The sequence below is a fragment of the Moschus berezovskii genome, chromosome 22 (assembly GCF_049115385.1).
Source record: "Moschus berezovskii isolate FMDL1 chromosome 22, NW_MosBer_1.0, whole genome shotgun sequence".
Classification (NCBI taxonomy): Eukaryota; Metazoa; Chordata; class Mammalia; order Artiodactyla; family Moschidae; genus Moschus; species Moschus berezovskii.
In genome coordinates, this window is record NC_142481.1 from 44,632,133 (window position 1) to 44,646,807 (window position 14,675).

The following is a 14,675-nucleotide window of genomic DNA, read 5'->3' on the forward strand; positions in this document are numbered from 1 at the left end:
GGCCTGGTGTGCTGTGATTCGGACACAACTGAGCAACTGAACTGAACTGATATCCTCAACACCCAAAAAAAAAAAACAAAAACCTTAAGTAAGGGTTTAATAATATTTGATGAAGGAACAAGCCTTTGGAAAACTGCTTTTTAGACAATAAACATTTATTGCAACATCAAAAGGTTTTTCAACTTATAATACCACAAACTATGTTTTCCCATAAGCAGGCATGAAAAGGTAAATTAAATATTACTAGATAAAATATCAAGCACATGTATGCTTCGCCTTGAACATAAAGCATTCATTTCCAAAGGGAAGCAAAGAAATAGTTAAGAAACCAACGTGTAAGAAATTAAAACCTTAAAACCTGATTTTAAAGAAATCAAGGAAAATAAAGTATGTCAGACTTTTACAAAGCAAAACGGAAAGTTATCACTTGAATCTCATTTCTCCAACTAAATTAATGTATTCTTGCTTCAAGGCTAAAAGCTAACATAGAAAGCATTTCCTAACTCAGCAAAACAAGCATTTATTACTTGCCAAGTCAACAGGGAATTAGGAACGGCAAAGAATACAGGCTAGAAGGAATCTCAAGAATCATCGAGTATTAATTAACCCTTTCATTTTTACAAAAAAAGAAACTGAGGACCTGAAATGACCTGTGGGGTACTCAAAAGTGTCCTATGTCAAAATCAGCAATAACACTGATAGCAAAAAATAACAAACCATTTTGTTCAGTTGTGTTCTTGATATAGCAAAAGTCAGCTTTTAAAGACTCAGAGACAAAATACATCTCCATAGAAACAATATTCCAAGTATACATGTGAGGCTGACAAGTATGTTCTTCTATACAGGTCTTCATATCCCAAGTTAACACACAGGACTTGCGGTGAGGAGGTACTGAAAAGGGCAGAGCTTTATAATCAGACAAACCAGGATTTGAATTCTGGGTCTACTAAAATCAAGCAGGATCTTAGTTGATCCTAGCGAATCTTATCCCCATCTAAGCCCCAGTTTTTTTTCATCAGCAAAATGGGGATAATTAAGACCAGGCTGGCTGGAGGAAGCACAAGCTGGAATCAAGATTGCCGGGAGAAATATCAATAACCTTAGATATGCAGATGACACAACCCGTATGGCAGAAAGTGAAGAGGAACTAAACAGCCTCTTGATGAAGGTAAAAGAGGAGAGTGGAAAAAGTTGGCTCAAAGCTCAACATTCAGAAAACTAAGATCATGGCATCCGGTCCCATCATTTCATGGCAAACAGATGGGAAACAGTGGAAACAGTGGCTGACTTTATTTTTCTGGGCTCCAATATCACTGCAGATGGTGACTGCAGCCATGAAACTAAAAGACATATGCTCCTTGGAAGGAAAGTTATGACCAACCTAGACAGCATATTAAAAAGCAGAGATATTACTTTGCCAACAAAGGTACATCTAGTCAAGGCTATGGTTTTTCCAGTAGTCATGTATGGATGTGACAGTTGGACTATAAAGAAAGCTGAGCGCTGAAGAATTGATGTTTTTGAACTGTGATATTGGAGAAGACTCTTGAGAGTCCCCTGGACTGCAAGGAGATCCAACCAGTCCATCCTAAAGGAGATCAGTCCTGGGTGTTCATTGGAGGGACTGATGCTGAAGCTGAAACTCCAATACTTTGGCCACCTGATGCAAAGAGCTAACTCATTTGAAAAGACCCTTATGCTGGGAAAGATTGAGGGCAGGAGGAGAAGGGGACGACAGAGGATGAGATGGTTGGATGGTATCACCGACTCAATGGACATGGGTTTGGGGTGGACTCCAGGAGTTGGTGATGGACAGGGAGGCCTAGCATGCTGCAATTCATGGGGTCTCAAAGAGTTGGACACGACTGAGTGACTGAACTAAACTGAAGACCTACCTTATAACTTTGTCAAGAATGTGGAAGTCATCTCATTAAGAAATCCATAATTTGTGGCTATTGAATGCAGGCTTTCAGACAATTCATAGTTGCATAATGTTTGATGAGAATCACCAACTTTTGCCTCTGTTTGTTTCATGATTAACATACTACCAGTAGACTAGCTTCTAACTGGAATTCTACTAAGAGCAGGGAGAGCAGGGAGAAGGTGATGCTGATGCTGCTAACTATAAGAATTTATCAATTAGTTGACATCAGCCATTAGGTGCCACTTGTTTGAGGTAAAATAAAGGTTGCTTAAGATTATTTTTAAGATGTAAAAGTTGAGTGATCTGTTTCTGAATAGAGAGTCATGAAGTCAGATCAATTATACCACCTTGAAACTGGAAGAGATCTCATGAGGTATCCAGCAAGAATCCTCTCCACAATATATTCAGTTCAGTCGCTCAGTCGTGTCTGACTCTTTGTGACCCCATGAATCACAGCAAGCCAAGACAATATATTAGATTATATTAAAATGACCAACTTCTACTAAAAGGCTTCTAGTTGAAACCAGGCTCTCACTCAAACATTTAGCAGTTTATTATATTTTCTGACTCTTGCAATTATCAGAAAGGGTTAAAATAGACAAGTAATGAAAAAGTGAATGATAACAAATAAAAGATACCCCATACTCACATACTTTTAGAAATGAAAATCTTTTAAGTATTTTTGTTTGGGGGTAAGGAAAGATATCCTATGTAATAACAATTCCATCATATAAAAGTCAAGTCCCAAAAATGCATCTTGAAGCCTATATTTATATCCTCATAAAAAATATGTCTTAGAAGTCTGCCTTCAGTTCTGTTCAGTTTAGTCGCTCAGTCGTGTCCGACTCTTTGCAACCCCATGAATCACAGCACGCCAGGCCTCCCTGTCCATCACCAACTCCCGGAGTACACTCAAACTCATGTCCACAGAGTCGGTGATGCCATCCAGCCATCTCATTCTCTGTCATCCCCTTCTCCTCCCGCCCTCAACCTTTCCCAGCATGAGAGTCTTTTCCAGTGAGTCAACTCGTCGCATGAGGTGGCCAAAGTATTGCAGTTTCAGCTTTAGCATCAGTCCTTCCAATGAACACCTGGGATTGACCTCCTTTAGAATGGACTGGTTGGATCTCCTTGCAGTCCAAGGGACTCTCAAGAGTCTTCTCCAGCACCACAGTTCAAAAGCATCAATTCTTCGGCGATCAGCTTTCTTCACAGTCCAACTCTCACATCCATACATGACCACGGGAAAAACCACAGCCTTGACTAGACGGACCTTTGTTGGCAAAGTAATGTCTCTGCTTTTTAATATACTAAGAAGTCTGCCTTAACAATATATAAAATACAAAGAAAACATACCTGGGATGATGTCATTGATATGCAAGAGAATTGTACTTTCAACACTTGCAAAACTACAAAGCTGCACTCCATCAAATTTTCCATCCCAGTTGCCAATAGGATTATCCTAAAATTAACAGAATAAACTTTAAAATCCTCCTCAATAAAACAAATATGAAAGCATATTTTCCACAAGAGCATCCTCTAAAAAATGAGATCCAAGAATAATCAAGCCACAGAAACCCACCTGGTGAGCAAAAGATCAAAAGTGTTCATCATACTTGACTAGACAATAAATAGTCTATATAACATACATCTGCACTGGTAGATGCAGTAATCATATACCGTTTCACCCAGAAAGCTGTCCCTAATTAACCCTAGCTTGCTCTAATCACGCCTTCACATTCCCTGAGCACTTATATATATGTTCAGTTTGAATTCCTGTATAGATAGGAATTTTTTTCTATAGACAGAAAGTCTATTTTTTCAATTGTTCTTCTGTCATTTTATGGGTATGCAAGAATTCTCTTCAAAATGGAGATCTTTATATTAATTACTTTATATTCCAGTGTAGCACCAACTTGTCCAGTGCTGTTCATGGAGCTAGATTAAGAAGACAGTCCAGTCAGACAACTGCCCTGAGCACCAATGTGGACAGCATTCTAAATGGCATTGGAAATAGAAGGAGATGAACACTAGTGCATTAGCCAGAACTTTCCTTTCAAGGACTGCACTAGAAGGGTTTAGAACGAATGCTTGCACAAGCCAACTGGAAGACAGACAGAGGCAGGGGGAGAAGTTGGTGGTGCAATGGCTCGTCTGACGCCCCAAGTAAACAAGATGCTTTCTACACTGCCATCTAAGGAGAGGAAGGCCTAAATGGCTTTTGCCAAGTTTGAGGCCTAAATGACCTAAAGCAAAAGGAAACTAACTCCAATGACCTATGGCCCTCTTTCTCCAACCTTCCCCCTGCTCAGCCCACACTCTCTTTTCTAAACAAGTTCTGAATATCTTAAGAATAATGGTTTAAAATGTGTTTTATTTCTAGCTATCCCAAGGGACCTACGTATTTAACTCTGGCTGTAACTTTTCACATGGTAAATGTTCAATAAGTGTTTGTCTAAAGGACAGAGTGAGGTTTGTCTAACTGCTGCTGCTGCTGCTGCTAAGTCACTTCAGTCGTGTCCAACTCTGTGCGACCCCATAGACGGAAGCCCACCAGGCTCCCCCCTCCCTGGGATTCTCCAGGCAAGAACACTGGAGTGGGTTGCCATTTCCTTCTCCAATGCGTGAAAGTGAAAAGTGAAAGTGAAGTCGCTCAGTCGTGTCCGACCCTTAGCGACCCCACGGGCTGCAGCCTTCCAGGCTCCTCCATCCATGGGATTTTCTAGGCAAGAGTACTGGAGTGGCTTGCCATTGCCTTCTCCATTGTCTAACTAACTGGTATCAAATAGAATTTCCTAGGATTTCCAAGCGAAGTGTAAGAGAAACTTACACTGGAGCATTCATATCCTACCCAAAGTATAACTGAATAGATAAAAATAATCACTAAAAGCACCATGAGTACAAGAGTCTATCACTCACAACCTCTCCCAATTCTTGCTGGTGTTTAATAATTCCATATGAATTTTCTTAATTATACCTAACAAATTCTTGTCCATATTTTCGATCTATGATAAAAAAATGTTCTCAAGCCTTTTTCTTCTCCTTCTCTTAATCCCACAGGTACTGTCCAATTTGCCATATTGAGATGTATTCATTATTAACAATTATAACTGTAAGGTAACATTAACAATGAGTGACACAAATGAAAAGACAAATACTGTATGACCCCACTTATATGAGGCACAGAGAATAAGCAAATACACAAAGACAGAAAGAATTCTAGTCGTCAGAAGAACACTGGCTGAGAGGAGTGAGTAATAGGGTGTTATTGTTTAACAGGTACAGCCTTTCATTTTGGGTTGAAGAAAATGTTCTGGAGACGAATAGCGGTGATGGGTGCACAACAATGTGAATGTACTTAATGTCACTTTAAAATGGCTAAATTGGTAAATTTTATGTTACATAAATTTTACGATAAAAAAAAAACTTTTTTGAGTGAAATACACCCTATGAAGGTGAGTGAAATACACCCTATGAAGGCACTGAATTGTCCTTTCCTCTATAGCAATGTGCTGTTCCTCTATTCAGGCATTTTCCATAAATGCCTTTTACACTAAATCATTAAAATCAGATCAGTCAGTAAAATTCAGCAAAGTATTACAAAAAGAGAAACACAGATTACCAAAAAAAAAAAAAAAGCCTTTTCAAAATAAAGAAAACTAAGACATAATGCAATATATTCTGGTGGGTTTTTTTTCTGTTTATTACACAGAAAATTTAAAGACTGAACACATTATTTCCATTTACTCAGACTGGAAAAATGCGTAACTATAATTCTACAACTAGAGTCTTATCCCATATCAACATTCCTTTACTAAAGATAAATTAGAACATGCTCTTTAAATTACTACAAATTAGTCTAAGTACTCAAAGTGTTTAATCTGTACCTAAGTTGGTTATAAGACTAACAGATATATACAACAAAGACAATATAATTCAAACTTTCTTACCATGTCCACGCCGACAAAATATCCTAAGCTTTCTTTGCCTGGCAAAACATCACAGAATATAACCGTTCCAGATTCTATAGTTTCTCCAAGCTTCAAAGAAACTCTGGAGTTTATTTCCAGGGGGGGAAGTTCAACTTGCATTGTATCCACTGGACCTGCATAATCACTTTCCAATCCAGGGTCATCATCTTCTATGAGTTCTAGCTTGTCCAACGCAACAAATACTCCACAATCTTCATCACACTGAAAAAGCTGCTTCCCTTGATATACCCCATCAGTGAAACCTTGGCCACGACCTTCTTCCTAGTTTTTAAATGAGAGAAAAAAAAAGAGTGACTGATAGAGAAAGATGATCCCTAAGAAAAAAGATGCACTCTGTGGACTTAAGAGAAATCACTGAACAAATTCTAAGTGACACATATAAGAAATATAATTATTAGCAGTTGCCATTGAATATAGGGAGTTCAAAAAATAAAGAAGAAACTGTATCTGATGCTGAAATAAAATTACATGATAATTTTAAGTGATAACTCTACTGTGAGAGAGCTTGGGCTGGATTTCACATTGTGGTTTTAACAAAAATTTTGTCATAAAAAGAAAAACTTACTTTAACAGTAATGTTATCTCCATTTATTGAGTATGTACTACGTGCCAGTCATCATGTTAAATCCTGAATCAATATATCACAAAAACACTGCAAGTTGTATATTAATATCACTATTTCACAGATGAGGATGCAGATTTAGAAAGCAGTTTGGTTAAATAACCCGGTAACTCAGCTAGTAAATGGCATAGCTGGGATTCAATTTTCCAATTGTTTTACAATTGCTGCTTAAAAAACTTAAAAAGCAAACGAGGCATGAAATTGTATTTGCAAGAATGTCAAAATGTAACTAACATTTAAATTCTTGAGAATATTAATTTTGGAAACAATATCACAGAGTTCTTGGTTTTCTTTTCAGTGGAAACAAATGTCAACATGATTTTTACATATATTATCAGGGACAACTGTAAGCCAGCTGAAATTGCTACAACTTATATATCCAAATTCTGTTACTTAATAGTACACTTTAAGAAAAGCTAAGAAAACTACAGATGATAATGTCACAGGATAATTAACAATTTTAAGTAATTTGTTTACAATTGCTAAGAGTTCATTTTTAACATTCAAAGATAAGAAAGACTTCAATAACTACATGATCTATTTGTATATTTCCTACTATATGTAGTTTTTCAAAGTTTTCAAAGCATCATCTTTGTATCATCTCAATCTACCACTAGAAAGTAAATCCTTAAGATTACAAACATTAAAAAATATAGAATTTTGGGAAAACTTATTTTGTATTCAAAAAAGGAAAAAGAAAAATGTATGTGCACATGGACACAGACACACATAAATACACAGCCCACTAAAATGACTTATCAAACTTACCAGTAATTCTACTCCAAAGAATATTCCCGATACTGTTCTCTCTGCTAATAAAGGTCCTCTGAAGCGCACAACTCCAGGAAATTTTTCTTCCCCAGATCTCAGCTGGACTTTCACAGGGCAGCCCACATCTATTTGGAGGCCTTTACTTAGTCTGCTTCTGTTTTTAAACAAGCTGAACCTCTCTTCACAATTGGTAATTGCCAAAAGTAACTCTGTGAATTTCTCATTTATTTCTACAACATCCTTTTCATCAACAAATAGAACTGCATGTGGTTGCTCTAGAATTTTTAATCCAATCTGATTTTTCTTGCCTTTGGCAGAAGGAATCCTCGAAAGCCCCACAGAACGGTCTTGGATACACTGTCCTATACTTCCCTTTGGTACTTTAAGGAGTTTTTGTGTTTGTTTGTCTGTAACACTGCATTCTTGAAGAAGCAAATAAAAAATCCGCTCTTCCCAGTAGGGTGAAGTAATTTTTTCTTGGCTCCATAAGCCCGAACTCATTGTGATATTAACTCCAAAATATTAACTCAAAAAAAAGGGAATCACTAAGTGTGTAGTAAAACCACAAAAGATAAATTCATTGGCAGTCCCAAAGCATGTTTTTAGCAATTTGGTGTCCATGCTGTAAAAAGACAGCAAATCAAAATGCCTGGAGGACAAGCAAAGAGAAACTTTACACTTCACTCTACATGAGCTAAAATTAAGGTCAAAGACTTTTTAAATTCTTCATTCAGCTAGTAAAAACACACACACATACACATAATGATATACTTTCAAAAATATCTTAAGAGGTTAAAAGACATACTATATTACTTGTATCTACTATAATCTTGCATATTTAATAAAGGAGATTCAATTGTAAATTATCTCCAAAGACAATACAGTAATGTTTGTTTCCAACGCACTGAAATTTATGAACTCAGATTCTAGTAAAATATAATCTTATATAAATATTCTGACATTTTTAAACTTTAAAAAGTAAAATTAATAGACTCTGCCTAACTTACATGAATAAGCTGCTGTATTTGGGCAAAACACACAAATCAAAAAGGCTATTATTTCTATACAAGTAGTTTAAGTAAAAAGTTACCCATCACAATTATGTTGAACATTTTTATCAATAAAAATATCATCAAATCATATTCTAAAACTTCAACCACAATTCATTTATCTGTGTGCCATATTTTGATAATGGAACATTTTATCTAATTCAGTTTCATTTTATCTTACACATTTTGTCCTTAATAGGCAAATGTTAATCATATTAATCATAGCTATCATTTAATCTCTCTCAATCATAAAGATCAGATATTATAAATCTGCTTATATGAACAATGTCTTAAAAATCAATTTTGTAGTCATCAAAATTTGGACTACTACATAAGGAAGAAATATAACTGCAGTATAGTATCAAGCATAAAATGTTTTTATACCACAAGTTTAACTATGTAGACAAGGAATAAAAGATTGTTTCTTTTTCACTTTCAAATTTTCATTTGAAATTTTTACAAGGATACACATCTTTCACAATTAAAATAGACCCTACTTGAATCACAGGTTTAAAACTATACAATTTCATCAATTCAAGTAAAAACTTTAATTCATTATGTTAATTCATTATCTCACTGAAAACAATGGTTCTTAGGTATTCTCTGTCACATGCATGTGGCTATTTGGTTTCTAAATACAGTATTTATTCCATCCTCCTATGAGGAGGTGATATCCATTTCCATTATTCGGGATAACAGCAGCAGGTGACAGCAATATCATATTCATCTATTTTATTCTTGGAGTTAAAAAATAAATATTCCTAAAACTAAAGAACCAAATTTTAAGTTTAGCCATTTAACTTAATGATTAAATACATAACCTGGCAAATCTACACACAGAACAGTATTTCTTTTATAACACATCAGTAGTTAATGAGGTTTTTCTATAATGTAAAGTTTTTATTAATAAAAAGGCCCTCTACAAGCTCAAATGAGGCATGAAGACTGCCCGAGACAGGGTAAAGGGCTTTGCTGTTCTTCAAATCAACATCACTGAAATATATGCACAACATTTAGTGAGGGCGGGTAGCATAAAGTGGTTTTCTCTTTTTCTATAATGTGTTTGCCTTAATTCCACTTGAGGGCACTGCTTCAGCAGGAACAGGATCAATTTACATTTGCCTCTTATATAAGACACCTGTGGAAACCCTTATCTTGGCACCATATAAACAAAACTCCTGCAGCGAGCTACCCAAACAGTGACCCAAACCTTAATTTGGCTCTGTTCCTTAAAAGTTCCCAAATGCAGTATTTGTTATTGCAGACTAAAATTCTTTTTAAATGTCAGCATTTTTCAACAAGCAAATAGTCTCAATTTTATCTTGAGCACTTAGTTATTGACATAAATGTAAATCATTGTATGTGGCTGTCACTATGAAAAGATGTTTGTCTCTTTACTAAGAGGTTTTATATTATGCTTTTTCTGAGTTCTTACATCTCCCTTCTCTAGATTTACACTCTACCATTTTCCCTTGCCATCAGCCATTTTCTGTGGTTTCCTGCAACATGCACTTGACTTCTTTTACAGCTTTCCAGCTTACTATTTCTCATCAGTTCTGAGAAGCCAGGTAATGAAATATGGTTGTGTGTTTAAAAAGATAAAACAATAACAAAAAGAGGAATGCAAAAATTCTGGACAGGTCTTTAGGAGTAAAGCGCATAGAGTTTATTTGACAGGCATTATTTCTGTTGCTCCAGGTAGGAGGAGATGGTCAAAAAGCAACTCCTAAAATAGTGAAGTTGCATTGTTCTTTTTCAAATGTATTTAAATATTTTTGGTCAAAATTATTTTTAAAGTAGGGCAATTCTGTTTTGAAAAGAAATTTTTTTAGTTCCAACAAATTATGCCTCCAAATATTAAAATTAAAAAATTATTTGAATCTTAATAATTAGTATATGCCAACAATTCTTGCTGGATTGATTCTCCAGCTTAACAATCCATGTCACAATTTAAAATAAAAACTACCAGTGCTAATAGAATATTCCAAGACAAAACTAAATTACTATATTGAAGGCATCAGAACACCCTATTTCAAATCAATTTGATTACAAAGGTTTTTTGCAAATCATTTCAGAGACAGTACACAGTTAAACCAACTACTTTGGTTTATAAGAAGGTTGTGGGCAATTTAACAACAGTTATTATGAACCACATTTTAAAGTGAACTACACAAGCAGCAGTAACTTTTTTCTTACTTGCATTAGCATAAGTAAGAGTGAACAAACTCATTAATAGCAGTTGTCATGTTAGACAACCAGACCAGCCAAAGTGAAAGTTATAAAATATTTAAAAAGCATTATCCAAAAATAAAAAGGATGTGGTTTTTCCTCTTTTAAAGAATACATGAAGAAAGAATAGGTTTGGAACTATCATATTAAAAACTGATTCTCCTGATTGTAACTGATAAAGTTAAACAGGAAATTTTATGGCTCTACTAGAGGTATATAAGACAAATTTAAAGATCATTAATATCTCAGTAAACTGGCATTACTGGAGAAGGAAATGGCAACCCACTCCAGAATTCTTTCCTGGGAAATTCCATGGTCAGAGGAGTCTGGCAGATTGCGGTCTATAGGATATCACAGAGTCAGACACAACTGAGCACAAGCATGATACTGGCATTACAGCAGAATATGCTAATAGAGACTGTTCTCCCACTGTAGAAATGAATATGATGCCCACATTCTTCTTTCACTGGGACAAGCACAACACTTAAGTCTTAAGAACCCCAAGCAGTAAAAACTGACTCAAGACCACATAAGATTTAAATCACATTGTCAGTGAGTTCTTTATCAATCAAGGTTTGTTAGCTTAGTATTTTTATGCACTCAGCACGGTGTTCAAAACTGAAAAATACAGAAGATTTAAGATATGATGACTGCCCTCATTTTTGTTGTCTTATTACTTTTCAGGCCTAATTGTTTAAAAATTACCTCTAACAATATACTGTACTTCACTTTGAAACAATTCATCTTAATACCATTGTGCTTATTTCAGGCTGGAAAACTGAGTAATACTATAAGTGCTGAATGAACATTCTCAAAGAGTTGTAATACAGTAATATTTTTAACCCTGAAGCCATACTGAATAGGACTTTCTTTGACATATCAGATGAGGTTCAGATCACACAGATTTGAAAATATATGTGGTTACCTAAGCTTGTTGATGGGCCTGGATCCTGAGTAAAGGAGAATTTAATTGTATTACAATAAAGTCATTAAACCAAGATGATGGTGGAAAGGCACAAATATCAGTTTCCTATCAAATGCAGTGAAAGAAGATGATCAAGAAATAAGTTTTATATGAAAATATTAAAGGTCCAAATTAGTTCTAAAAGATAATATACAGCACAGATGAACAACATTAACTACATAAATCTGACAACAGCTAATTTATCCAGAAGAAACAATGTAATTTTGAGTCTCAAGTTATCAGGTTATTGTTCAAAGAATTCCACTAAAGAAAACAAAAACATACAATTCAATAACGTTCTGTATCTCCTGAGATACCTGGACTTGTTTTAAAAAACAAGGGGCTATATAAATCAGAATAAAAATTACAATACCAAAAGCTGCCCATAGTTATAAATGGCAAAGGAGGTTAGTGTGACTACTCTCCAAAGAAGAAGATATACAGGACTTTTTCCAAATTATTCTAGATAACTAGAATAATTATCATTTTAAAAGAGAATATTTCTCACTGAAAGAACAAGTTTGTACATTCCTAAACAGCAGAGATTCCAGAAAAGCAACCAGGCCAGAAAAGAGTCAGTTTTCCTCATAGTTTAACTTGTGACCCAAGAACACATGTATTCAGTCCCTAAAACAAATAGGATTTATGAGGTTTAAAACAGAGTCTGGCTCTCACATCTACATATTCAAGTCAAAAGAACCAGGAACACTCTGGTTTCACCAGAGTTAAACCTGGCCACTGCACTTCCAAACTGTGAAATCCCTAAGTTCTTCATCTTTATATTTCCACTGCCCAAACAAGGGCCTGACAGTATGTTAGACATTCAGTACAGGAGAAATGAATGAATGATTTGGTTAACTCAGGTGATAATAGTGAAAGCCAAATTTCCATTTCCTCACCCTAATCATTTATGTGATTAAAAGCTCCTTTTTAAAGAAGACTCAGGAGTTGGGTATTTAACAGCTTTTACCTAATCTCCTAGATAAATAATAATTTTAATTCTCTGACTCAACGAATGAATGGTCAGTCTTTATGCCACTTCATTGTTATACACTTAAGTGGAAATAAATAAGGAACATTTCACAAACAGGAGAACTTGTTTTGAGGTTCATTTGAAACTGGATTCCTAGATCCTCATGTCTACATGTGGTTGTACAATTCTGTAAAACCAAAGAAAATACCCTGACCAATTTAAGACCACCTAGTGAAAACAAGAAACAAAATACTCAAAGTTTGATGAATAGGATAATTACTCCTGTCTTCTTATGTAGACTTCCTTAAACAAAATCACAGTTCAAGCAGTCCAGATAACAAGAAATCATTCCTGAAGCATGTCTGTTGTTTTATATAACAAGTGCCCTGATCTTACCAGCTCTTCACAAAAGTTACCCTCCAAACAAAGGTTTCTTCCAAGGAGTACTGTAAAATTTTGTAGCCGAACAAGAGAATGTTCTGGGTATTATCAACATTCACAGTATATGAATTTACACAAGAATTTCCAGCAAATCATTTTCACCTAATATTGTGCTAGTTCAAATCCACCCACTACCCAGTAGGGAACTGGCAAGCTAAATTCTTAAACCATTCAGTCTCCTCGGGGCGTGAGGGGGTGTGCAGAAAACCAACGCTTGAATGAACACCCTCTCTCAAGGCCTGGATTTTTCTCCAGGAGCCAATGACTGCAAAAGGAACAATCTTATTAAGATCCCTATTAGCTCTAAATCAAAAGCAAGGCAGGGAATGCTCCTTAGTTAAGCTAACCATATAACTTTCCAGGGAGCATGGGGAGAGGGTGGGGGCAGGCGGGATGGGGGCTGAGAGACTGAAAGGCTTGGTGGCTGTAAGACGACAATCATACTGAAACATGCAAATGCCACGGGGCAGAATAGAAAAGATGCCAAGTACATGAATAACTGGGCAGCTGACCCGGCTGAGAACCAAACCCAGGAACACCATCTTCCGTCAGAACTTCACGATTTCCCCAGGGATCGTTAATATGACAATAAGTGGGGGGTGGTGGGGGAGGAGGAGGAAAAGAATGAATACCTTGCTTCAACAGAGCGCACCTTCAACTAAAGAACTCCAGGTTGTTGTGTAAAAGCATCCTCACCCTGGAAAGGGGGAAACTGAAAGAAAAAGCATAACACGCCATTAACGAGGCCAGAACCCCGACTGCTCTTCCTGGACGGGAGCCATAAACACTCCAAAACCGATCGACCGATACACCCCCAAGGCACCGACGGTAAGATTAACCCCGCGCTCTCGATGCCAACCCGGGCCGTCGGACGCCTCAGTTTCCCGATCTGTAAATGCGGGGCTCAAAAGGGTAGACAGATTCCTGCGCTGCTCCCACACCAAGTCCTCTCTTCTCGAGAGGTCCCGGCGGCGGTGACCACGCTCCCACGGCTCAGGAGCCCTTTCAGGAAGGCCTGGGAAGGTGGGGAAGCCCCGGGGGTGGGGCAGCCCAGGCTGACGTCAGCTGGCTCAGCACCCCGCGGGCCCGGCCGGCTAAGGCCGGGGCAGGTAACGGGTCGGCGACCGGGGCCCGACGGCCGCGGTGGCAGCTCGAGGCGCCCAGAGGCCGGCGAGGGACGCCAGAGGGGCCGGGTCACCCGACGCTCGGCCGCTCGGCCGCTGCTCACTCACTCACCTCGCGGGGCGGGGCGTCGCCCCTTCCCCAGTCTCTCTAGCCCGCTTCCCCGGCTGGCCCTGCCGTCCCACACCCACCGCCCTAGTATTTACCTCAGACGCGAGAGCCCCCGCGCAGCCAAACCTGCTACCTGGGCCCGCCCCCACTTGCCCCGCCTCTGAACCGCCCAGGGAGGGAGGGAGTGAGCGGGGGCGGAAGGGCAACAGCCGCTCCAACCAATCGCAGCCCGAACTGCATTCCTGCGCAGGCCCTGATTGGCCCGCACTATGATAGACCTTCCTCCAATGGCTGCCGGCCCGGAGCGGACTGAAGGGACTTTCCGCTCCGTCAAGCTCGGTCGAGCCAAAGGGAAAGTGGAGGGGCGGGGAAGAGAAGAGAGGGGATGGGGGCGGGGACCTCTGACTGATTGGACGAAAGGCTGCTGGGGCCGCAGCACCATTGGCTGACACTGGAGCCGGGGCGGGGCGCTGGGCA

At 38.0% G+C, this 14,675-nt stretch overlaps 1 protein-coding gene across 10 annotated transcripts in view; it reads right to left on the reverse strand.

The window, feature by feature from the left end:
* Positions 1-14,356, reverse strand: part of CYLD (CYLD lysine 63 deubiquitinase) — a 77,068-nt gene extending 62,712 nt beyond the window's left edge. Inside the window, exons 1-5 of one of the 10 annotated variants that reach the window (XM_088830240.1) lie at positions 14,202-14,294; positions 13,598-13,677; positions 7,307-7,958; positions 5,875-6,177; positions 3,281-3,386 (exon numbers count right to left, since the gene is read on the reverse strand). In XM_088830240.1, coding sequence (XP_088686366.1) covers positions 3,281-3,386; positions 5,875-6,177; positions 7,307-7,810 — 913 coding nt within the window. In that variant the 5' untranslated portion in view covers positions 7,811-7,958; positions 13,598-13,677; positions 14,202-14,294. Of the gene's footprint in view, positions 1-3,280; positions 3,387-5,874; positions 6,178-7,306; positions 7,959-13,597; positions 13,734-13,824; positions 14,119-14,201 lie in introns of those variants that run through there. The other 9 variants (XM_055412788.2, XM_055412790.2, XM_055412791.2 and 6 more) reach the window with 9 other exon arrangements.
* Between the last annotated feature and the right edge of the window lie 319 nt (positions 14,357-14,675).